The following is a 23644-nucleotide window of genomic DNA, read 5'->3' on the forward strand; positions in this document are numbered from 1 at the left end:
GCTGGGATTTAAAAATCCCATATAGCCCAAAAACCAACCAAAAATTAACCAATGTTAAACTATGAGACCATTTGTGTTTCCTGTATAATTTATTTTATTGTTTTTGTTTGTTTTACTTTTTTCAATGAAATACATTCATTTATCTTAAGTTTTATGTTTAGGATTGTTTTAAGTTTGTTATCATACAAATAAAAGTATAATTGTAGTAGAATGCCAAATTTGTCGATTGAATGTAAATTAAATTGGGGGCAATAATTCACAACCAAATAAAAATTAAACCAAACGAAAATGGGTTAATTAATTCAAGGAAGAAAAATAATGAACAGAAAAACTAATTTAATAAATATTCCTCGACTTTTTTCGTTTCGTTCTTTGTTTGATGATGTGGCGGCGTAGCAGGATTTACAAAATGCCAACAAAGGAAAATAAACTAGGGCTTACATGTATACGACGTGGCGTTGGCTAGTTGTAGTTGTTGTTTGTGCGGCAAAAGAATTAGAAAACAAATTAGTTTATAATAAAGTTGGTTTGTTTAGTTTTGTTTTTTTTTCTCCTCTCAAACACAAAGGTTTACACATGCTGTGTGGTGGTTTTGTTTTTACGGTCTTTTGCAATTCCTAGACTTAAAGCTAGAAATTATTTTCAAAGCAAATGTAAACTTAAGTGTGTATGTTTTGAACAATTAAAGTGTTCATATTCAGTTAAGTTTCTGTTGTTTGTACATTGAATAAAAAATGTATGTGGCGGCGTATGCGAAGGAGGAGAGGAGGAGGACAATGTGAAAAGAAATACAATTTTAAATTTGTTTTGTTCTTATAAATTGTGTTTTTTATAAATTTATTACTGCTTATTGTTGTATTGTAGATTATAAGTTATTTGAGGACAGAGTATCACAAAAAAATGCATATCATTTTGTTTGCTGTTTTATTTTATTAAATTCCAAAAAAAAGTATCACACGAAATATTCTTGTGTTTGTAGTTGAATTATAATTTAAGAAAAATAAAGACAAACAATGATATTTCCTTCTATGAATATGCAAAATAATTATTCTTTCCAATACCTTTTTTAGGCGGGGCAACCAACTACAAATGGAATTTAAGGTATTTTTTTTTCATTTTTTATATAAAAAAGCCTCAGTTTTTTGTTGTTGTTTGTTTTGTTGTATATGTATTATGTAATTATTATATATGGATGTAGATAGATACGAGAGTATACAATAAATGTATGGAATCTGTTTTCATTTGATAAGTATGTTGTTGTAGTGATTTTGTTAAAATGAGAAACAAATGATTTTGGATTGTTGTTGTTGTTGGTTATTAAAAAGTAAAAGTAGTACTAACATTAAGTTTTGTTTTTGTTTAATATTAATTCCTTATAAACTAAATTTTTGTTTTGTTGCTAATTTGATTATGTGTGTTGGGGTTTAATCAAAACGCGTATGTCTGGTATTGCCGCCACTACTACTACTGGCACCGCCACCACGGCTGTAGCCACTGTCTCCACTGCCGCCACCGTAGCCGTTGCTGCGACCACTATCACCACCGCCATAACCGTTGCTGCGGCCACCGCCATAACCACCGCCATTACCGCCGCCATAGCCGCGACCATTGCTCATGGAGCCCTTTTTGAAGGTGCCATTGTAACGAGAGTTACCGCCACCGCCATAACGGGAACGGCCGCCACCATCGAAACGGCTGTTGCGTACCATGTTTTCTAGAGCGGGGTTGATTTCCTGTAGGCGAGAGAGGAACAAATTAGAAATTGGATTTTTTTGAAAAAATATTTTTATAAAAAATTAAATTGGAAAAAATTAAATTTTCGATTTAACCTCCATATAACGGTACCTCCACATTTTCAGAAATTTTATCATTCTAAGTGGATTTTCCAAACCTAGTGACTGAAATTTGACATTTGGCTTCTTGTTGAATAATAAAAAACTCTTCGAAGAATTGCTTCCATATAAAAGTCCGTCCAATTTTCAATATATCAAAAGTTCTAGCCGAGTATTTCAAACTCTCTCAGAGAATAAAAACCTCCTACCAGAGATTTTTCCCATATTTTCGATATAATCTGAATTAAACTCTATATAATCTAAATTAAAGGCCCTAGCCGAATCATTCAACCTCAGGGTCTGTAATTTGACATTGCCCAAATTTTAACTTTTAAAAATGCGGCTCTAAGTATAATCTAGACGAAGGATAATATGGATGTGACAATTATGACCCTCTTTCTACAGACATTTTGTACTGTCGATCTAATTTAAGATTGATCCAAATCCTGACTTTGACTTTCCATATGATCTTCTAGTGCAACCAATCAGACAGGCGGCCAAACAGACTTGGTTATTATCGACTTCAAATGTTCTACATTGATTATGCAGATACCGAACGACCGTTTGAAAACGGCCTCTGAAAAAATAACAGAACTTTAAATCTCCTATTTTTTGTGGCGAATTATTTAAAATAATGGTACCCCAAATGATTCCATTCCTTGAGATTTGTCCAAAACTATTCGATTTAAAAACAAAAAGGTCGAATTTTTAGACGTTATGAATCGAATTTTGGCTTATGTTCAATTTACGAATTTTAGAATGTTTTGTCTACGGATAATGTACATATATTCCGAATTGTGTGTATTGAAAGTTACGGTATTCGTCGGGTTTTCTTTTGATTTTTACTATATCCAACAGTTATTCTTTTTTCTTTTTCGGCTACATTCTGAGGCCATTTTCAAAATTTGGTCTCCTTTAAAAATATATTTTCAAATCTTATTTTAATTTATATTGTAAATAAAAATACAAAAATTCTTACCTGATTAGCCTCACGAAGTACATCTAACAATGCCTTCGATTGTTTTGAGTTGTTGCGTGTAAAGAATGCATATGATGTGCCAGTTGTGTTTGAGCGTCCAGTACGGCCAATACGATGGATATAATCCTCCGATGATTGTGGATAATCGAAATTAATAACATATTTAATGCCATCAACGTCTGTTGTGTTTTGGTGAATTATGGAATTGTTATAAAATATATAGAAAAGATAAATAAATTAATAAAATTTCATCAAAATGGGAACAATTAAAGATAGCAAAAACGTAACACAGTTTATGTTTCAAAATGTCCCTCCCATATATATAGAAATATATAGATAGGTAAGATAGTATAGTAGTAGTAAACAACCATGACTTGTTTTCATTTTCTCTCTTTTGCCTGTATGCCTTCTTCTTTTTGGTATTTAAAACAAACAAAAAAAAACAATATTCTTCTACTCTCTTTTAAACTAACTTTTCTGGTTGGTTAGAATTTTGAAAAAAGCTTTTTTGTTTACTTCAAAAAACTACAAATATGAATTTCGATATTAAGAAAAAAATTTAGCAATTAACAATTTGTAAAAAATATAGTAGTTTAATTTAAGTAAAAAATAAATTACCTTATTTTTTGGAAGTTTCTTTTTTTTTCTTATCAATAAAATGCGAACGAAATTTCAAGAAAACACATAAACTCTTCACAGGAACCACGTCGTTTTATAGGCGCAATACCGCCGTGTGTTTTGGGATGCACATTTGGACGACGCAGTATTTTTTGGAAGAGGTTAGAGGAGAACTAATATGAGATCGTCCGTCCCATAACCCCACCCCACAACATTATGCTTATAGAGCGCAGTGGGGGTGAGACTTGACGAAAATTTATTTCTTTTCAAATAAATTTCTAATAGCTTGTTCGACTTCTCGTTTGCTTCTTTCAAAATCTAGACACACATGTTCAGCATACGTTTTTTCTTTTTTCAATTCTAGTTGGTTTCTAGTTGTGTACAATTTTATCGCGCGATCGATGAAGAACGACGATATTTTTCAAAAGACGCCAAAGCCCATGTTCTTTTCTAAATACTATTTAACACACTTTAATCCACACACATACATACATACAATTCTGATGAGGTTGAGTGCGTTTCTCTTAGTGTGTCGCAACAATTCAAAGGCTCCAGCATCCATTGTGTACAACAGAGGTATTATCTAAGGCAGGCATCCGATGGTTACTTTATAAATAACATAATAATATTATTGTTGTTGTTGATTTTGTGTATGTAGTAGGAAGAGATTTCCTAAAATAAGTTAACTATTCTCTAACTGGTTTAGTTGTTATTTTTCTATGTATTTTCCTTGTTGTTCTCATTTTGTAGGAATTTTTTTTGTGTCCTTTGCTTGTGTATTTTGTTGTTGGTTTGAGCGGAGGTAGTTGTTGTGTAAAACGACGTTACGATTTTGTGCCGGGGACGTACTCTCGTTTTTGTAAAGGACGTAAAAGCAAATGATGATATGCGCCGTCGTTTTAGGGGTTTTGTGGTCCTCTTGTGAACAGCCTATTCAACATTTGTTATACGATTTCACATACTTTGGGATACGTCTCTCCAACTGCATTTAAGAAGTTCCATTTGTTTTGAATTATTTATTTTTTTTTTTTTCAACAAAAAAACCAAATTTTAAAACCAAATCATCACCAGTAACAATGATCCAGCTTTGTTTCGTTTCTTGTATACACAACAAAGAACACATTCATACACACATAGATAGAAAGTGCGAGCGAGCGAGCTTGAATGAGCAGCTTCACTCTGTATCGAGCTGTTTTACTTATTTTCTGTTTCTATTGAGATGCCTGCTTAAGCCAACTGTGAATAGAGCGGAGAGCATTCGCCATTCGCGGGGAGATGTTCTTGAGTTATATTCTTCAAATTTCTTATTTTTGTAAAAACTCCAAAGCTGAGTTTTGGGGTTTTTTTCTGTTCGAATATGTTTCAACTGACTCCTGCAATGCAATGCACTCCGTCCAATGGTGATGATGCTGCTGCACGTGTGTCCCCACCGTTAACATTAATTTCTTATTTTTTGTTTTAAATTAATTTAGTTAATATTTTTATTGAGATTTTAAATTGAGAGAGAGAAAAGATTTATGGTTATGCTTTCATTTTTTTAGTTAAGAAGTATTTCTAGCTTCATGTTGTTTTGTTTCTATGTTCGTTCAACACCAATTTGCTCCCAACATTTTTTTTACAGCAGAGGCCTCTTTTTTGTGCACATTTTTTAAATGCGCGCTTGCTTGATGATAGGGATATATGTTGTTGTTGTTGTGACGCGAAATGCATTTGTTTAAATTAGTTTAGCGCGTAGTATTTATTATTATATCTCTGAAGGTGGCGGCGGTATATTTTTGCTTGTTCGGCTGGATGTTATAAAAAAATTGCAGCAAACCAAACATATGCCCAGGTGCGGTACGCTCAGTAATAATTGATACACACGACGACACCACTACTCCACCATTGGGTAAATTGTGTGTGCGGCGTTGTATTACATTCATTCACAACCAAGCGTAATCCACACATTGTGTTTTGTTGCAAATATACCTCCTCCTCCTTAGCGATTGATTGTAACGAGGGATTCTCGGTTATTGAGCGGTGGTGAGACGGTTTTTTGCTACGGCATACCCTTTTTTCCAATGGCCAGTTAATGGTAAAAAAGTGTTGCCGTTTCTATATATCCGTGGCCGCCGCTTTCTCAAAACGCGTCCGAGAGAAGAAAAAGATTTCATTCAATACACAGCTCACATGTTTCAAATGTGACTTTCACTTTTACATTCGATTTCGTTTTTCGTTCAAATCATTACAAGATTTTTTAGTTGACATTTTATCCCCACCATGCAACAATTTATTATGGCCTCTGTAAACGAAATAAAAAGAGAATTGGGAAGAGACAAAAACAGTGTTGATGACACACACAAGGCGTTTTTTGTGAGGGGGTGGAGGGAAAGGAAAAATACCATATAAGTATTAATAAAGTCATGTTTCGTTTTTTATGGTTGTTGTTATTGTTATCTTATAATCTAAAATTGAAATGTGTGTTCGAGGGGTTAGGGATGAGGGAGGATAAGATAAAGTAGTAAGTAAGTAGATATGGATTAATGATAAGAATGTTGGGTTTGGGTATGGAAATGAGGAGGAGCGCATTTTATAGTATGCTGATTGATTTCTAGCCCTATAATTTTACTGTTAAATTTCGAATAAAAGCCCAAAAATAAACTACAACATATTGAAATGAAATTTTAAAATGCAAAACAGAAAATATTAAAGACTGGTAATACTATCGTCTCAAAAACACCTTCTTTGTGTATATTTAGCATCAATGTGATTCTTTGTATACAGTGAGAGAGAATGGCTACCAGAATTGTGTTCAAGATGATTAAAAACATTTTTTAGCAGGACTGTCGGTAGATTACTTTGCCTCCTATGAACAAATGCAAGTTCATTGTTTCCGAACTTCGTTTAAAATAATAATGCATGAAGAACTTAATAGTTAAAACATAATATTCGGGAAAAAAGGATATTCCCAAAGATTTTTTACTAGGGGTAGTCATACATACATAGAACCAGGAAAATTTAATATAAGGAAGTGTGTTTATATTTGCATTCAGTCATAGAATATAAGTCCAATTTTTTTATAATATATTAAAGCATTTGCTTTATTTATATATCCGAATTGAAAATGAAACTCTAATAAATTATGGATCGAAATTATCTTTCGATAAAATAGACATGAATTTCCTGTAACTTCTCAAGTTGTGTAAATGTGTCCACAATGAGCTGAGATCGTTGACTGAGAAGACTCGGTCAACGGATATAGTTCAATATTACGTAGTGCGTTTAGATTTGCATTCAATCCTAGAATTTAAGTCAGAGTATTTGATAAAATATTAAAGATGCCGTTCATAGTATTCAAACAATGCTATGAACCTCTAAACTTGGAATTTTTGCTTCCAAACAAATTTCATGTTTTGCATTTAAAAAAATTAGCATTTCTTTCATTTAATAATAAAATCGAAATAAATAATTATTCTATAGATGATGATGATGTAGTAGTAGATGAAAGCTAGACGATCATAAAACATATTACATGTGTGTGGGAGGATATATCTATTATTATATTCGTAGAATGAAGATAGTAGTGGTGATGGTGATAATAACAACAAAGACTTCAAGAAAAACTTACCCAAACCACGAGCGGCAACATCTGTGGCTACCAAAATATTTGATTTGCCCGAACGGAATTCACGCAATACAAAATCACGTTCCGATTGTGATTTGTCACCGTGAATGGCACCGCAACGGACGCCAAAGCTGCGAATGAAACGTACCAAATGATCAACGCGACGTTTTGTTTCAACGAAAATTATAATTTTGCCGGGATTTTCGCTGGTATCATAGATTTCCGAAAGCAAAGATTTTAATCTGTAATAGGAGAAAAACATACATTAATATTGAATAGACAAATTAAAGGAATTTGGATATACCCGAGCACACTGCAATATCTGTTTTTTATATTTTTAGTTACTACAGAAAATATTTAATCTCCAATAACCAAAAACATATTTAAAAACATGTGCTCTAAGATTATTGCAAAACCATAAAATTGGGAGGTTGTGATTTTGCTGTGCTCGCAGAGCATTTCAAAACTATAAATCATATTATATTCCAACTTACTTTTCTTCCTTGTCATTTTCCTCGCACACATCAATGACTTGACGAATATTGTGATTAGCCGACAATTCCAATGAACCGATATTAATTTGTATATAATCTCCCAAGAAATCTTCAGCCAATTGCTTAACCTCTTTGGGCCATGTGGCGGACCACATCAATGTCTGACGATCGGGACGAATTTGTGAGATGATCTTACGAATTTGAGGTTCGAAACCCATATCCAACATACGATCAGCTTCGTCCAATACCAAATATGTGCAACGTCTCAAATTGGTGGCACCAGCGGCCAAGAAATCAATCAAACGTCCAGGTGTGGCAATAACAATTTCACAGCCACGTTGAAGATCGCGCATTTGACCGCCTTTGGGTGCACCACCGAATACACAAGTATTGCGTACATATGATGAAGAACCAAATTCGGTGGCAACTTGTTGAATTTGTTGGGCCAATTCACGGGTGGGCGCCAAAACCAAGGCAATGGGACCATCACCACGTTGCAGGGGAGCCTGATTGTTGATGTGTACAATGGCGGGCAAGATATAACCCAAAGTTTTGCCTGAACCTGTCTTGGCAATACCGACCAAATTGTGGCCAGCCATGGCAATGGGCCAACCCTGGGCCTGAATGGCTGTGGGTGCCTTATAGCCTTGACGGCGGATTTCTTTGGTTACATATTCGGGCAAGTAGGCCTCGCTGAAATCTTGAATGGGATTGGGGGCATTACCGCGAATTGTGATTTCATGTTCGTCACGGAAACGCTGGACCTCGGCAAAGGAGCGATTGGCAACAGTGGGATGTTCCTTGTAGAAATCCTTTTTGAATGGAGTCAAGTTGCTGAAATCAACGGGGCGAATGGAAAGGTCTTGGGCGTTACCGCCACCACCTCCACGACGATCACCACCGCCAAAACCACTGCCGCCGCCATAACCGCCACCGAAGCCGCCACCGCGACCTCCACGATCACCACCACGACCTCCTTTTTCAACACGTCCCTTGCTTACGCCGTGGTAATCACCACCACGTCCACCGCTACGGCTGCCATAACGATCGCCACCCTCACCACGGCTGCGGTTTTCATCACGTCCGCCACGAGCGGCACCATAAGTTTTGTCATGAGGAGCCCTAAAAGAAAACAAATGAAAAGGATACAACATTAGTAAAAATTAGATCAAGAATAAAGAATAAAATAAAATGTTATTGCCTTTTAGATGATGATTTACGATGAGAGGTCATTTTGTGGGTAAAATATAAGCTTATATAAATATTCTTATGCAAACTGTATGTAATTAAAATCTTTTACGGAATTTTCCGTTAGCGCTTCTTGGCTTTCCTGTTTGAATAACAAACACCGAATAAAAATGGTTTCACTACAAATTTTTGTTAGCCTCTGTCGTTGGCTTGGGGGAAACAACAAACGTTAAGAGTTTCTGAAAACCTCCGTCATTATTTTGAAATTAATAAATTTGTTTTTTATTTGCATTTAATAGTTTCCAATAAAACTTAGAATCATAAAATTATAATCCATGCCAGCCATAATGTCTGCCGCCTTCCTCGTTTCCCCTTTTCCTCGTCCTACTTTTGCTCAATATAATTTGAATGATTTCAATATGTGATTTTGATTTGTTTGCATGTTAAATTCTTATTTAAAACTAAATTTATAAATTATACACCAGGTGGTACACTCTCTTTTTGAATATCTAGTGTTCTGTTCTCTAGTTGTTGTGCTTTCTTTTTGGTTGTTGGCTGACGATTGGCTGCTGCATGCCACATTTTGACTTTTCAGTATACACAGCGCTATCACAACAACTAGCAAAAAACACAATATTACATTTTGCCGTCACTCAAAATGCCAACCCAAACGACGTCGTCGTTGACACCGACGACAACATTTATATTGTCGTTCGCGTTCTCTCTCTTCTTTGACGGCTTTTTGTCGCGTGTATACATTTGCCAACAGAAATGACTTTGTTTGTTTTTGTATTTTCTTAAATTAGGGGCAATATAAATAATTGTTAACATGCAATTAGACGTCGTTTTTTTGTATTTGTATTAATAAAAATAATGTGAAAGTGATGTTCATTTATTTAATGTCACATCATAAGTATAATTTGTAGCGTGGGGGGTTCTTGGTAAGAGAGGCGTGGAATTCGATTAATTTGTGTGTTAGTTTAATAAATGGGATTTATGTATTTTATTAATAACACATGTGTACTCAATACTGTAAATAGAGAAATATTGATTTACAAATTATTTTCTAGCTCGTATATAAAGAGTAGTTGATTGAATTTGTAAATAGTGATATGTATATTCAGAAGTAATGTGTTTTTGGAATTTATTACAAAGTCCTAGCCCGCTATACATGTTAAAAATTATAGAAGTGTATAATGAAATATCGGTATAGTTTTAGAAAATGACAAAATATCTCTTTAAATATCTGTTTATTTTATCAGTACTTAACCTTGTATAAAACTTTTTAAAGAGGTCATTGATAAACATTATCAAATCTTAAATTGCAGCAACCAGCAAAAGTAAAAAAATTTTACTTATAGACTAGAAAGCCCAATTCACGTTAAACTAAAATCGTTTTTTACAATCGGTTCAGTTCCTGACCTTAGAATTATCGTTTGATAAAATGGTCGGTAAATATATATGAATATTATGAGAAGTGGTGTAGGTAATGGTAAATGTTATATATTATAGCCTGAATAGCTTTTGGGCGACTTATAGCCCTGGAAAGAGGTCAATAAAAATGATTATTGAATCTAGTGTAGCTATTATGGAAAATGGAAAAATTTAATACAGAAATTAAATTTCAGATTTTATTTTCTGCTTTTTCATTTTTTATTCGTAACATTCCATACAATAAATAACAATTTTAATGTTTTAGCAAACATAATATTATCGCTATAATTATCACCTTTTTCATAATGGTGTCTTATGATCAAAAATTAATCAATTAATCATTAATCAAAATTATTGTTAAATTTAACGTATGCAAAGACTACTCTAGGAAACGAATTTGTTTCAAGGTAATATATGACGACAATCATATAAAGTAACCAAACTTCTGAGAATAATATCTTCGAAAAATAAATGATCTAAAAGGTGGAGTAAAAACAGAAAATTGGATAAGAATTTAAACACAAACACCTACTATTTCGTTGAATTATTTATATAACATTTATGGGACAGTCCGGTATAACGACTGATATATTGTCAGGCCCATTCGTTATAGCGAAAAATTCGTTATATTGCGAAGTTATTTTAAGGTGCAATTTTCTTTAAAAACAAAAATTTCTTAGAAAAAACATATCAATTAACGTAATAACAGTAAGAATAACGTGTTAACATATTTTTTATAAGGCTAACCCATTATTTTTTGCGCCATTCGTTATACCCAATATATACATTTGGAAAACGTTCGTTATATACGGTAGTCAGTATTAAAAAGTCGTTATTTTGCTTATTCGTTATATCCTGAATTCGTTAAACTGAGTATTCGTTATACCTGGCGTCGACTGTATTTATATTTTTTTATTTGTTGGCTAATGGTTCCGAAATGAGACCATATGTTAGTCTTCACATCAAATTTAATTAACCGTAATTTTATCTTGCGCAAGCTTTATAACAAATTGTCAGAGATATACAACAATTTATAGGCTAATTGCGCTAAAATATCGATAACCATATACAATTCCTAAAAATTATTCTATTTGCTCTTAATATAATGTTGGATAATGGTTCCGAAATGAGACCAAATACAAGTCTTCACATCAAATTAAATTATCCTGAAATTTCTTTTGCACAAGCTTTATAACAAATTGTCTGAGAGATACAACAATTTATAGGCTAATTGTGCTGAAAAATATATTTTGATTTGTTTAAATAAATTACCTACAATATTTATTTATCATCGGACGTCAAAAGATGGTATACAAGCAACAAAGTCAATACTATTTTACCATGAGCATTACTCTAAACAGTGGCTCATAGATCTATTGAAGAATTATCCGCTTTTCAGAATTTTGGAAAATAATTTTTTTGAAATAAAAATTCACATTTTTTTCACTTTCTGAGTTGATTTTTACATAGAGTGCAGAATGACAAGATAAGGATCGCTTGATTTCGTCCGATTTTATTACAATGATCCTTTAAAAATGCTTGTGAAGGTTATCTTATCCGATTTCTTATCTGTTTTTCGTAAACAAAAAGTATATCAACTGTTTCCGAAACGAATGTGGATAATAATTCCGAAACTGGTAAAAAATAACAAAGTCAATTTATATTAAAATTACATACACAATACATATACCACAAGTCTGCTGCATAGTTAGGTTAGGTTGAACATATTAAATAGAATCATGACAATTCATCCACAAAATCATTCTATATGCAGGCGGCAGACAACCTTAAAATATGAATGCTGCTACAGCTGGGGTATGTAACACAAAAAATGCATGAATGCATCGATGCAATGCAACGCAACGTATGAAAATGTCAGGTAGAAATGACCGCTGTTGTGGTACAATGCACCCTACCCTCAGGGCAGGGCATGAACAAAAAATACCCCCTTTGATGTATACACAAAGAATCTATTTCTCATAACGGATGCACATCATCATCATCCACACAAAATGAATCTTGCTTTCCTGTTAGTATGGCATTTGTTCATGGTCTCATATGAGAAACGAACGAGTAGTTGTTGGTGAGGGTATTTTGTGTCAAAGAAAAAAAAACTTGATTAGACGACAGACAACTACAAATAGAGGTAATTATCTTGTGTCTATCACAGAGAAGAGAGTCCACCAATGAGTTCGTTCATGTATTAACACAAAAAACAACAACACACAAACACATGAAAATAAAAAACCAGCGAAAAAATAAACGTGTCGAGCTGGCAAAAAATTATTAACAAAATCTTTGGTATATAAAAACACACACATGCACAATGTGATGTGTGGTATGTATACAAAGAAAATGGCAAAATAGCAAACAAAAAAAACGAGGTAAAACCAAAAGAAAAGGAAGAAGGGGAAAGAGAAATTTAAAAAAACACGAGGCAATGAAATGTGCAAACGTCTTTTATACAGAACTGCACACACACAACTACACACCGACAACCCATGAAAGTATATTGACGTCAGATTTGGTTGTTATGAAGTCGGCAACAAGGTAAGAGAAAGAGAATGAGCGTCTGGCTTTGTCAAACAGGTAGCAATACAAAGAATAAAAAATAACGTGGTTTTTTAATGTAAAAATTTTCCATACATGGTCGGTCTACTTAATAATTTCAAATGTAAATAACACGCAAAGGGGTAACACAAACTACTTAATGTTCTCTTTGCACCCCTAGCCTATGTCAATAAAATAAAAAAACTACGCATATATGTTTGCCAAACATGACCAAAAGAGAAACACTAACACAAAGAATACAATCAAACATCTGGTATACAGAAAATATTTTGTTATAGCGAAGAATGAGGGAGGAAGATGAAAGAAACAAGAAGTACCAATAAAAAATGTATTTCAAAATGGATGACAAATCAGGTGTAGATAAGCATTTTCAAAAAAAAAAAAATATGTAATCACCACATTTTGGGACTTTCATCTTAAATCGAATTCGAGGAAAATTTGCTGTACTTACATTTTACCAAAACTGTTGTAATCTTCTTCGTCTGGATCTTCAAATAAAGTCTGTTGTCTTGTATGTTGTTGTTGTGCTGCTGCTGTTGAATCCCTTTTGGATGTTGTTCCAACGTCTGATGCTGATGAGGTTAGCTTTTCCGTAGGATTAGTATCGGCTGCCGCTTCCTTAAAATTTGCTTTAACGCTAGAGCAATAAATTCCTCGTACAATTTGGCGAGTTGATTTTGTATGGAGCTCTAGGTTTTGTCCTAAGCGGTAACTACTAACTCCTATGTGTTCCTTTTCGGTAATCGCTGGAAAAGCTGCGATAGTTTTTCTGTTGGTCGATGAAAAAAGAAAATGGCGTCGTTGAGTAAAATTTGCCACCGACAATGTGCTATTTTGCGTTGTTGGTGAAATTAGGAAATTTTTAATACAACAAGCGGTTTTTAGATTCGCGTTATCTTTGCACGAGTTTCTCGTTAATAAAGGCACAATTATTTTAAACATAATTATTCTCCTTTTTTAATTTTCTGTTTCGTATTTTTTTAATATGTATATAGTACAGTAATACTTATATCTATATCACAATCTTTTTTTGGTATTCTTTATCACACAGAGACAAGAAATATAGAAGAAAAATACTCTCACAGAAATGAACTCGTGCACACAACGCGAAATAACCGCAATAGGTTCTTACCTAACCTCGTCCAAAAGTGGAATGACGCATGGCACAAAATTTTTGTCAGTATTTACTTATCGCACGAGTTGTCAAACAACCACAACAGGGTTGCATTTCAGGTATATGTGAAACAAAGGGGGACAATGTGGAATGAAACACAACGACCAGACATGTTTTTTGGGAAACGAAAATAAATAAATTTGATTAAAATAAAAATATAAATAATTTCAATATAGAAATAGTATTTACATATACATATTTATCATAAATCAATATTTATTTGTAGCAATAGTATTTTAAATGATGTTTAAAATCAATATGAATTGGTATAATTTCTATTGCGTTGCCAACTCTTCTTAGATTTTTCTTGCCATTCAGGAAAAAGTATATCGAGTTAATCGCAGGAATTTCCAGCATGGGATGGAAATACATGAAATGTATCGAATTACCTTTGGCCTGTTTCCGTACTGCAAGAATCTACTAATTTTTACTATTTTTTCCGATATCATAATGGAAATATTGTTATCGCAGTAAAAAGTTGGACATTCTTGCAGGTTCTGGAACAGACCACTCATTTATGCAATAGACCATGACATTATTAAACAAGGTAGTCTCATGCAGTCATATGTTTCCAATTTTTTCATAAATTTGCCTTTGTCAGTATTCAGCTTTCAAAATGTTAATGAAAATATCTTCCTTCGAAATGTACGCATATCATGTGTTCAGAGACAAAAATTGCTAAATTATTTATATTTATAAATATTTTGAAGTTCCCTGTCTCTAAAACTTAATAAGTTGTAACAACGAAGGATGAATCTTGAGAGCAATACTCAGCTTTACAAAATATATATTTTTTCATATTATTTCAAACTGATAGATGAGTTCCAAATTAAAAAGGTTTGACATGATAAAATTCTCAAATGAGACTACCTTCTATAATTATGCTATCCAATAAACCTTCATCACTTAAAAAGGACTTAAAAAGGACGTTCTACAAAATGTTTAATGGTGAGACGTTCTACAAAATGTTTTATGGTCTGATCCAGAAACTGCAAGAACGTACCATTTTTTACTACGATAACAATTTTCCTTTATGGTAACAAAGGAAATAGTACTTGTATAAATTGTCAACAAAAAAATAATAATAATAAAAATGGTTCAGATAATTTGAAAAATAATTCTTAACAGCCTGTTTTTGTAAAATTTTAAACGAACGAATTCGAGTGACTTACAACCAAACTCCTTGGTTTTGAAAAATATGTCATTTATTTTTGTTTTGAATCAAAAAATATTTGTTTACATAAACAAAGGTTTGGTCGGAAGTCACTTGAATTCGTTCGTTTAGAATTTTACAAAACAAAAATTTGCCAAATAAAAATCTGCCTGTGGAAAAGCGGACTAAGTCATGAATGAAAATAATTAATTATGGGAGAGGGGGCACCTTAGATCATCTTTTCCTTTGAAGCCTCATACAAATTTGTATTTTATATATATTTTTTTAATTTTTAACTGATAGATTCAGATCATGGTACAATAATACAATTTAGGACAGCTTGAGTTGAATAACAAAAAAGCAACTATACACGTGTGGCTTCTTCTGCCAAAAATAAAATAAATATACACAACAAGTGTTTGTGTTTAATTAGCATTTTTTCAACACAAAACTAAAAACGCGAAAAATGAATAAAAGGTTATGTTTTCTTCCCAAAATCCAGTAGGGAATACCATCAAATGTTTTTTTCATACATAACAAAGTAATTATTTCCAGACGAACATGTTAATAACATAATTTTCATTTCAATTAAATTCGTATATATTTTAATTTATTTTGAATTTATTTGACATAGTAATCAAAACAATAAACACACATACACAAATACGTACCTTGAGAAAAAATTGTAATCAGTTGGTAGCTGTGCCCTACCTTGTAATAATTATACAATGGTACAGATGTAACCTTTGCACAGAATATTCATATGACTTACTTTAAGTTCGATTAATGGACGAAGTCATTATTTTTAAAGCTGTCCCAAGGGGGGCGCCCTTACAACAACAAAATTAAAATAGTTCACTCATCTTCATTTTGTTGACAACTGAAAAAGCTAGTCAAAGTTATTTACGCTGCTGAAGTACAAGATTTCCAAAAAAAATATTGCGAGTCGGAAAAAATTCAAACCGAGATTTTATAAGCCCACGTTCAAAGGTGCCCCCCTCTCCACTATATAACAATTGAATTATAAAATTGTTCATTTCTTTAATCTTCAATTCATTTCGACCAACTTTTTATACTTTCAATTATTTTTTATTCTTTTGGGTTTAAATATCATAAATTGTCCACGTTTAATGTCTATGAAAAATTCAAGACATTCACTAAACAACTGACAAATATATAAAAACATAAACCGTTTGTAAACACTAGGTTAGCTTGACTTTCAAATTAATAATAATAAAATCCCCCTTCATCTCGAGTGTCAACTTTTGATAGGGTGTAGTGTTGTTCTTGAACGACTTATTTCCAATTTAATTTTTTTCTAGTTTTCTTATTTAACATATTCGTATATACTTTGATGTTGATTTTGACATTGTTCTCCTTTAAAACTTTTCTATTAAAACAAGCACGGGAACAAAGCAATATGTAACACACATGCCATTCCGTTTGCGTCACCATTAAAGTTTCCATGTATTGTCGCATTGAGTATGTTCAGTGTGTGTCTTTTTTTTTATTAAAACGTAATTCGTGTTTCAAAAAGCGGGTAAAATTTTAGAGTGCAAGAAAAATTGAACAGAAAATATTGAAAAACTGAAATTTAGTTATAATTCAGACAATAAGTGAATTATATGAACTAACAACGATTGATCTATAAAAGATATGACTTACATCAAGTGATATTTATTAGAAAAGTTCTTGATTAGTCGTGATCAGTTGCAAACATTTTTTTCTGTCAATCAACCGTTATGTGGGAAAGCAAAAGTGTCACACAAGGAGCCAAAAAAATGAATGAATGAATGTGATCTTACCATTCGAACCAAGGACTGCTGTGAATGATCAAATGGAGGTAAATGGTCCCCAGTTTATTATTTGGTAAATTGACAAATGCACAAATAAAATAAAAAAATATAACATGTATGATTTTCTTTCAGTTGAAAGTTTTACCACGTAGGGAAATGATTCTTTGGTAATATATTCCAATTTTATGTTCACAAAGTTAGTAAATCAACAGGAGTTGAGAAATATATCTTGTGATCAAGTCCGAAATAGTCCGAATAATAGGGTAAGTAAACTAAAATAACTGATATATTTGCAATTAGTTAAAAACCTAACCTAACTTTTACCATATATAGCCCTTCTGATACTGTTGGAAATCAGTGCTTCCCGAGATATAGGTGTCCAAAGTTTCAAAAATATCCCCAATTTATGTTAAATATAAATTAGATTATCACTCTAGTACTTTTGAATTTTTTTACTACAGATAGTCCTTTTGATACTGGTTATGACATTTTTTTTTTTTGAAATTCTTTCCAAAATTTGAAGCGATTGTAATCAGCATGAAAAAATTTCAAATGTTTCAGAGAGGTAATCCTAATGATTTTTTAAAATCTTGGGGGTACTTTTGGAAATTAGGAACTCCGTATCTCATAAAGTACTCATTTTACCCCGAAAAACATGTTTAGAGTTGACTGTAAAGTACCTTTGTTCAGTAAGCAAAAGAGTATGAAATAAGTATTAGGATACGCAAAATCGCTGAATCCCGACTTCATCCAAATTTTGCTAAAATATTGTGGGTAACATCTAGTAAAAGAGACGAACATTTCTGGAAATTTCCTAAGCATTTTGGGATCAAAGATACTTGGAATTTAAATTTCCAATCGTATCGAAATGTCACTTTTAGACCCTATGTTTCTTTAAACCAAATTCGTTTCAAATAATTTGGAGTTGATGTAGAATTGTCCGTTCGTCTGTTTTGTGCGGACGATAACTCTTGAAGGTAGTAACCGATCTCATTCAAACTTTGCTCATCGTATTATTATTTTCAAGCGGAGATTAAGTTCGAAGATCCGAAATATAGGTACACTTCTCCTGGTAACTCCCACTCAAATGACTCATAATATAATTTGAGTGGAGTAACCTATCTGAACCAAAGTTTGCATAACCTAATATATTAACCAAACATTTATACTGTCCTTCTAGCATCTCTCCCACAATTGGTCAAAATTTGTCATAGGCTGAGGGTTTTTATATTGTCATAGGTTCACTTTTTCGGGTAGCCCCAATTATTCAATATTTTGGGGAGGTTTTTTTTTAACACAAGTGGTTCTAATTTGTTTCTCATTAGTGACAAATATTTCTATCAAAATTATCAAGATATACATAGACTTATTTTAAATTACCTCATGGTGGAGGTTATAAAAAGTTTGTCCCGGTCGATAGTAGGTTGTCTCAATTTCAAACCTATTTAGTCCATAGTAGGTTGTCTCAATGTCAAACCTATTTACTGCACTGTTTCCAATACACGCAATACTGATACACTTGACTTGAATTCGTTCCTTTCGAATTTTATAGAAACAGACTAGTAATACGAATTTAAAATATATACATAGTAAAAAGTCAAACATCACATTATGTTGTTTTAATTTTTTTTTAGTTGTAATATAAAAAATATCGTATATAAAAAATGTATACAAAAAAACAAAACATTCTAACATTATAGACAATTATTTACAAATTCGAATATATATTTACATTTATTTTTGTATTTAAATCAATATGATTCATTTGTTAATAACTTATAATCTATTTTCGCTCACATTAATTCTCACAGACCCAATAAATTACAAAAACTTCTGTACATTTTCGCATGCCGTCCCTTAAGGCAGCCATATAAATCGTTGATTTTCAAACAATCCGTTTTACTCAATGTTTTCCGTTGACCAATTCTAACACCCGGTTGTAGCGGTGTTATCGATGGCTTCTTACCCTTACTCTTACTAAAATAATATTCACCATAATGCATAACCGAATTGTAATCATATTCAAAACTATATTTTCCACGTTTTTTGGAGATTAATTTGAAATTCTTACGAAACTTGGGTACAATATTTTCCCAATGTACCTTAATGTAATTATCACGATCGGCCCGGGATTGTTCATGATAAATGCCAATTGCGTGCATAAGTTCATGCATTATACGTCCCTCGCTGCTGAAACAATGAGCACTTGTTTCATCGGGTTTTTGCAGAGACACTACTTGTTCGCCACCCTTTCTGCCAACATAAGACCAGCATCCCTTGGGGCCATCTTCGGGGGGTGTTATCAGTATATAATCATCTTCTTCTCCATCGTATGGTACAAATTTGATGCATGTCAATGAATTAAATGTTTTCAATACACGCTCAATTGCCCTTCGCTCTCGCGAATCATAGAGATAACTAATTTCGAATGGTATTGTACCATTTGGCCATAAACGTTTTGGATGTTTTGTTGGATTCACCCCCAGACGTAAGGTGAGGTATGTAAATGGATCAATGGCAATATCTCCTTGAAATAGCCGGGGTTTAGTTTCAGGATCATCACCACCAGCATCGGTTAAGTCATCTTCACTTATATTTGGTCCATAGGGGTCGTATTCATCTGAAAAGAAAATGTTTTTATAATTAGCTGTATGTTTTTCTAATTTGAAACAAAGAAGTGGATAAGGATAAGAAAAAGTATGAATTTATATTTTTTATGGAGAAAAAGATACACAGAACATAATAGTGGAATAACTGACATACATATCCATTACCATATCCTCTGTATTGATAATTAGGTTTAATCGATATTTGTTATATCTCATCTAGGGAACACACGTTGGGTCTTTCTAACATAATACTTTTTTTAATTGCTTTAGCAAAAATCCAGAAATGTCAAGTTATTTCTTCGTAATTAAATGGAAGGGGAAATGCCATTTTATAATTAAAAACAAATTTTAAAAGCAATATTTTTTAAATATATCACAAAATATATTGTGGTGGATCTTAAAACGACTGATATTAAAATAAATGCTAAAAAATAGGCGTTGTTGATTTCAATTGAGTTGAGGGCAGATAGTTTAATATTTTTTTACTGTTTGTTGCCCACTTTTGAAATTACGTTTTTTCTGTAAAATCAAAAAGAAACATTGTTTTTTTGAGGATATATTAAGAACTGAGTTTTTATACTCTACACAACTATGCTGTCAGGGTATTATAGTTCTGTGCAACCCCAAGAGTTTGTAATGCCGCGAAATATTGGTCCTAGACCCACCTTTAAGTATTCCGATCGTCATATCTCGACTGAGTAGATCTAGACATGTGTGTCCGTCTGGCCGTCCGCCTGTTCATTATTTTGTAAACACAATTATAGACCCATCGTCACGAAATTTTGCATGTAGGATGGGTTCTGGCTAAAGAAGGCCCCTATTTTTTTGGTTATGATCTGTTAATATTAAGGAGATGAAATGGACCAAAAACCTTATTATTGTCTGACCGCTCTAGAGGTCACAATTATAACCCCAACATCACATGGCTGACATAGAACGGCTGTTTCCGCAGAGAGTTTGTGTTACGTGGTAATATTTGTTTATGTCTTTGTGCATATGTTTGTAACAGGCAAAAGGAATCGAGATAGACCCATGGTTTCTTTTGGGAATATGCATAGAATCACTTTCTGAGTCGATATACGCATTTCCGTCTGTACAGGTCGCCAAACTCCCAAACTCACCAAACTCTTAATATTTGTCCGATTGGGAAAAGATTTTGCACAGAGTTCTGAATTAGGTCCAGACTGATGTCTGCGAAGTTTTGCTGAAATCGGTTCAGATTTAGATGTAGCTCCCATATATAGTTTCGTCGGATTTTTTGTGAATGATGAACCAAACTCCCAATATTTGCCAGATTGGGACAAAATTTTGCACAGAGTACTGAATTAGACCCAGACCGATATCTGCGAATTTTTCTTAATATCGATTCAGATTTAGGTATAGCTCCCATATATAGTTTCGTCCAATTTTTTGTGAACTATAAAACATACTCCCAATATTTATCCGATTGAGCCAAAATTTTGCACAGAGTTAAAATCGGTTCAGATTTAGATATAGCTCCCATATATAGTTTCGTTCGATTTTTTGTGAATGATACACCAAACTCGCAATATCTGTCCGATTGAGCAAAATTTTGCATAGCGAATGCAATTGAGGAAAAAATGGTGTGTGATAAGGCTTGTTGAAATCGGTTCAGATTTTGATATATGTCGTATATACAGTGTTGCACAAAACAAAAGCAACAAAATGTGAATCAAAATTTATCTTATTTGTTTGTTAGTTTTACGTCACTGTGAAACATAATGTGTACATATATTTTTGTTCTATGGTTATGAGAATAATTCTAATAAAGTTCTATTAGCTTTTAAAGTACAGTAATGTTACAAATGAGCCGATGACCGTGGATCGTTACAAAAAGAAAGTGCAAAACAAAAGCAAGAAGTCATGAAGTATGCAAATAGAGTAAATCAATCAAAAAAATTAACGGTACTTCTGATGGAAGCAGAATTTTTGTTCTGACAAAAGAAATTTAGCATTAGTATTTTATCCTAACCATCGCATTTTGTGATGGCTCGAGAAAAATATTGTACAGCCTTAAAATCTCAAATTATTTCTGAATATAGGAATGGAAAATCACAAATATCAATTGCCAAACAGTTTAATCTTAACCGATCTGTTATTTTGAGACTAATAAAAAAAGAATAATAATACACATGACGTAATAACCGTGCATTCAGGTGGGCGGTCACGGAAGACATCGGCTCGTGACGATAGGAAAATTTATGGCATGTTAAAAAAAAAATAATAATAATAAAAAATAAAAACCATTTGCTACATCTCAAGAGGTTGTAAAGACACTCAATTTAAGTATCCACCATAAGGAAAAGCCATCTGTTCGAAATTGTTTACGTATCAATTGTCCTATCTTTATACTTTTATGTCTTTGGGATCATATAGTCGGCCCCGTCCGACTTTTGAACTTTCCTTACTGTTTTTCTCTTAACATTGTCCGTGAAAATAATAATTGACGTGTTAAACCCACATGGTAAATATTGCAAATATTCAAAATTGTAATGAAAATTGTTAAGTTTATTTTAATGGCAGCAATTTAAATCTTAAATCCATTTATTGCTTCACTATTTTTAGCATTTCAAATTACGACATAGGACATGTAATAATTGTTTCTATGAATTTTTTAAACTTTACATTTTTCATACATTATCATTTATATTCACTCTTATTTTTATTTAGTTATTTTTTTTGCATTTATCGAATTTAAATTGTTTCATAGATACATATTTATGTGTGCATGTATTTTTCACATTTATTTGAGATTATTTTTTCCGTTTCTTTTTTAAACTCATTTAATGAAAAAATTCCACTAAAATATTATTTTTTGTTTTCTTTTTCACACACACAGACGAAATACACACCTAATCCAACATGAGGAAATTCATGTTCGAAAAGATCCACTCCAGCCGGATAATGTTTATTCGACAATTTAGCACAATATGCCGATTGCAAATACACAACAACAACGATGCAAATAACTCCGATTATCGGCTTAAAATCAAAGCAAAAGAAGGTGCGTCTGCTGGGAACAACCATCATTCACCGAACATTGAATGCAAACTATTTCCACATTCGAACCAGGTGAGTAGTACAAAGCAATTCATTCCTTGGCGTACAAATCTTTAATTTGACCGCCCGTCACAAAAGACACGTTTTAATCGTTTCTAATGATTTCCTAAAGAAGGCCACAAATTTAACATATCTTCCAAATGGTTTGTTGTCAATTTCAAATTTGATTTTAGATTTTACAACGAGCAGAAGGCGGCACGCGCTTAGCCTTCTTTTTTTATGGTTGGCGGGGATTAGATTGATGGTTAAATGTGCTGCGCGATTGTCGTTATGTTAGTTGCGAGAGTTGAACTGCGATTAAATAAATAATAGTTTTGAATGTCGTTGATATGTGTTTTTTGGTTTTGTTGTGCGATACCACCATGCGACGATAGACGACAGGTCGTCCAAGCCATCAACAGAAGAGTATTTTGGCATGGAATACAATTTTTAACCAACCAGCTTCGCTGTTAGCGACAAACATACATGCATGCATTCATATGTCTGTCGGTCTGTGTGTTTACTTTCGCTGAGATCTAAAGCTGTTGATATTAAGTTGAGGTAACCAACCCAACGCTAACCAGCTCAAATCGTATGTATGAAGACATTTCTATTAGTGAGACAAGCGGTTGAGATCAACAAAACAAATGATACTCTGTTTAAATGTGAGCCTAAAGCTAATATCTTAATTTGTTTGCCTTTTTTTGCTTTTTTTTTTTGAAGTTGTTGTTTTATCGTATTTTGAAAAATGTTATCACAATAAAGGGGTCAAATGGGGTAAGGAGATCAAAAGGGGTTTCTTATAGCAAGGTCAAATGGTTGTGTTATATATAGACCAAAACGTTGTTTTATTGGATAATATAAGGTTTCCTGAATAGAAAAATAGTTTTACAATGAAGTTGCAATAGATCTTATTACAAGCTATGAAAAGTATATAGTATAGACCACTTTATTACAATAATAATATTTTTTCTAGGAGCACGAATAGGCGTGGATCTTCAAAAAATATTTTGTTTTAACGAACGTGTATAGGCGTGGATTTTTAAAGAATATTTTTTCAGAAAGCTTTGATAGGCGTGAATTTTTAAAGAATATTTTTTCAGAAAGCTTTGATAGGCGTGAATTTTTAAAT

At 32.8% G+C, this 23644-nt stretch overlaps 2 protein-coding genes across 3 annotated transcripts; both read right to left on the reverse strand.

The window, feature by feature from the left end:
- Positions 1-1422: 1422 nt before the first annotated feature.
- Positions 1423-13951, reverse strand: LOC133321373 (ATP-dependent RNA helicase p62). Of its 2 annotated transcripts, XM_061530460.1 has the most exons (6): positions 13853-13951; positions 13172-13489; positions 7528-8649; positions 7037-7275; positions 2812-2990; positions 1423-1733 (listed from the first exon to the last, which is right to left on the reverse strand). In XM_061530460.1, coding segments are annotated over exons 2-6 (1851 nt in total). In that variant the 5' UTR covers positions 13174-13489; positions 13853-13951; the 3' UTR covers positions 1423-1424. The 2 variants fall into 2 exon arrangements, with proteins under 2 accessions (XP_061386444.1, XP_061386445.1); XM_061530461.1 differs by lacking the exons at positions 1423-1733; positions 2812-2990 and adding an exon at positions 5592-5710.
- A 4696-nt stretch (positions 13952-18647) lies between these two features.
- On the reverse strand, positions 18648-22500 carry LOC133321371 (hatching enzyme 1.2-like). The gene is made up of 2 exons (XM_061530459.1): positions 22326-22500; positions 18648-19463 (listed from the first exon to the last, which is right to left on the reverse strand). The coding sequence occupies exons 1-2, from the start codon at positions 22498-22500 to the stop codon at positions 18649-18651; spliced, it is 990 nt and encodes a 329-aa protein (XP_061386443.1). The 3' UTR covers position 18648.
- Positions 22501-23644: the final 1144 nt, after the last annotated feature.

The sequence above is a fragment of the Musca vetustissima genome, unplaced genomic scaffold (genome assembly GCF_032173495.1).
Source record: "Musca vetustissima isolate MV318-11 ecotype Yass unplaced genomic scaffold, APGP_CSIRO_Mvet_v1 utg63505, whole genome shotgun sequence".
In the NCBI taxonomy this organism is placed as follows: domain Eukaryota; kingdom Metazoa; phylum Arthropoda; class Insecta; order Diptera; family Muscidae; genus Musca; species Musca vetustissima.

Bases quoted from the DNA above. Each gene is read 5' to 3' on its own strand.
- LOC133321373 (XM_061530460.1), bottom strand. The intron at 7,276-7,527 runs GTAAGTTGGAAT...CTCCTATTACAG, and splicing joins GAAAATGACAAGGAAGAAAA to ATTAAAATCTTTGCTTTCGG. The intron at 1,734-2,811 runs GTAAGAATTTTT...TCTCGCCTACAG, and splicing joins TACTTCGTGAGGCTAATCAG to GAAATCAACCCCGCTCTAGA.
- LOC133321371 (XM_061530459.1), bottom strand. From the start codon at position 22,500: ATGGTTGTTCCCAGCAGACGCACCTTCTTTTGCTTTGATTTTAAGCCG. The intron at 19,464-22,325 runs GTGTGTATTTCG...TTTTCTTTTCAG, and splicing joins ATTTCCTCATGTTGGATTAG to ATGAATACGACCCCTATGGA.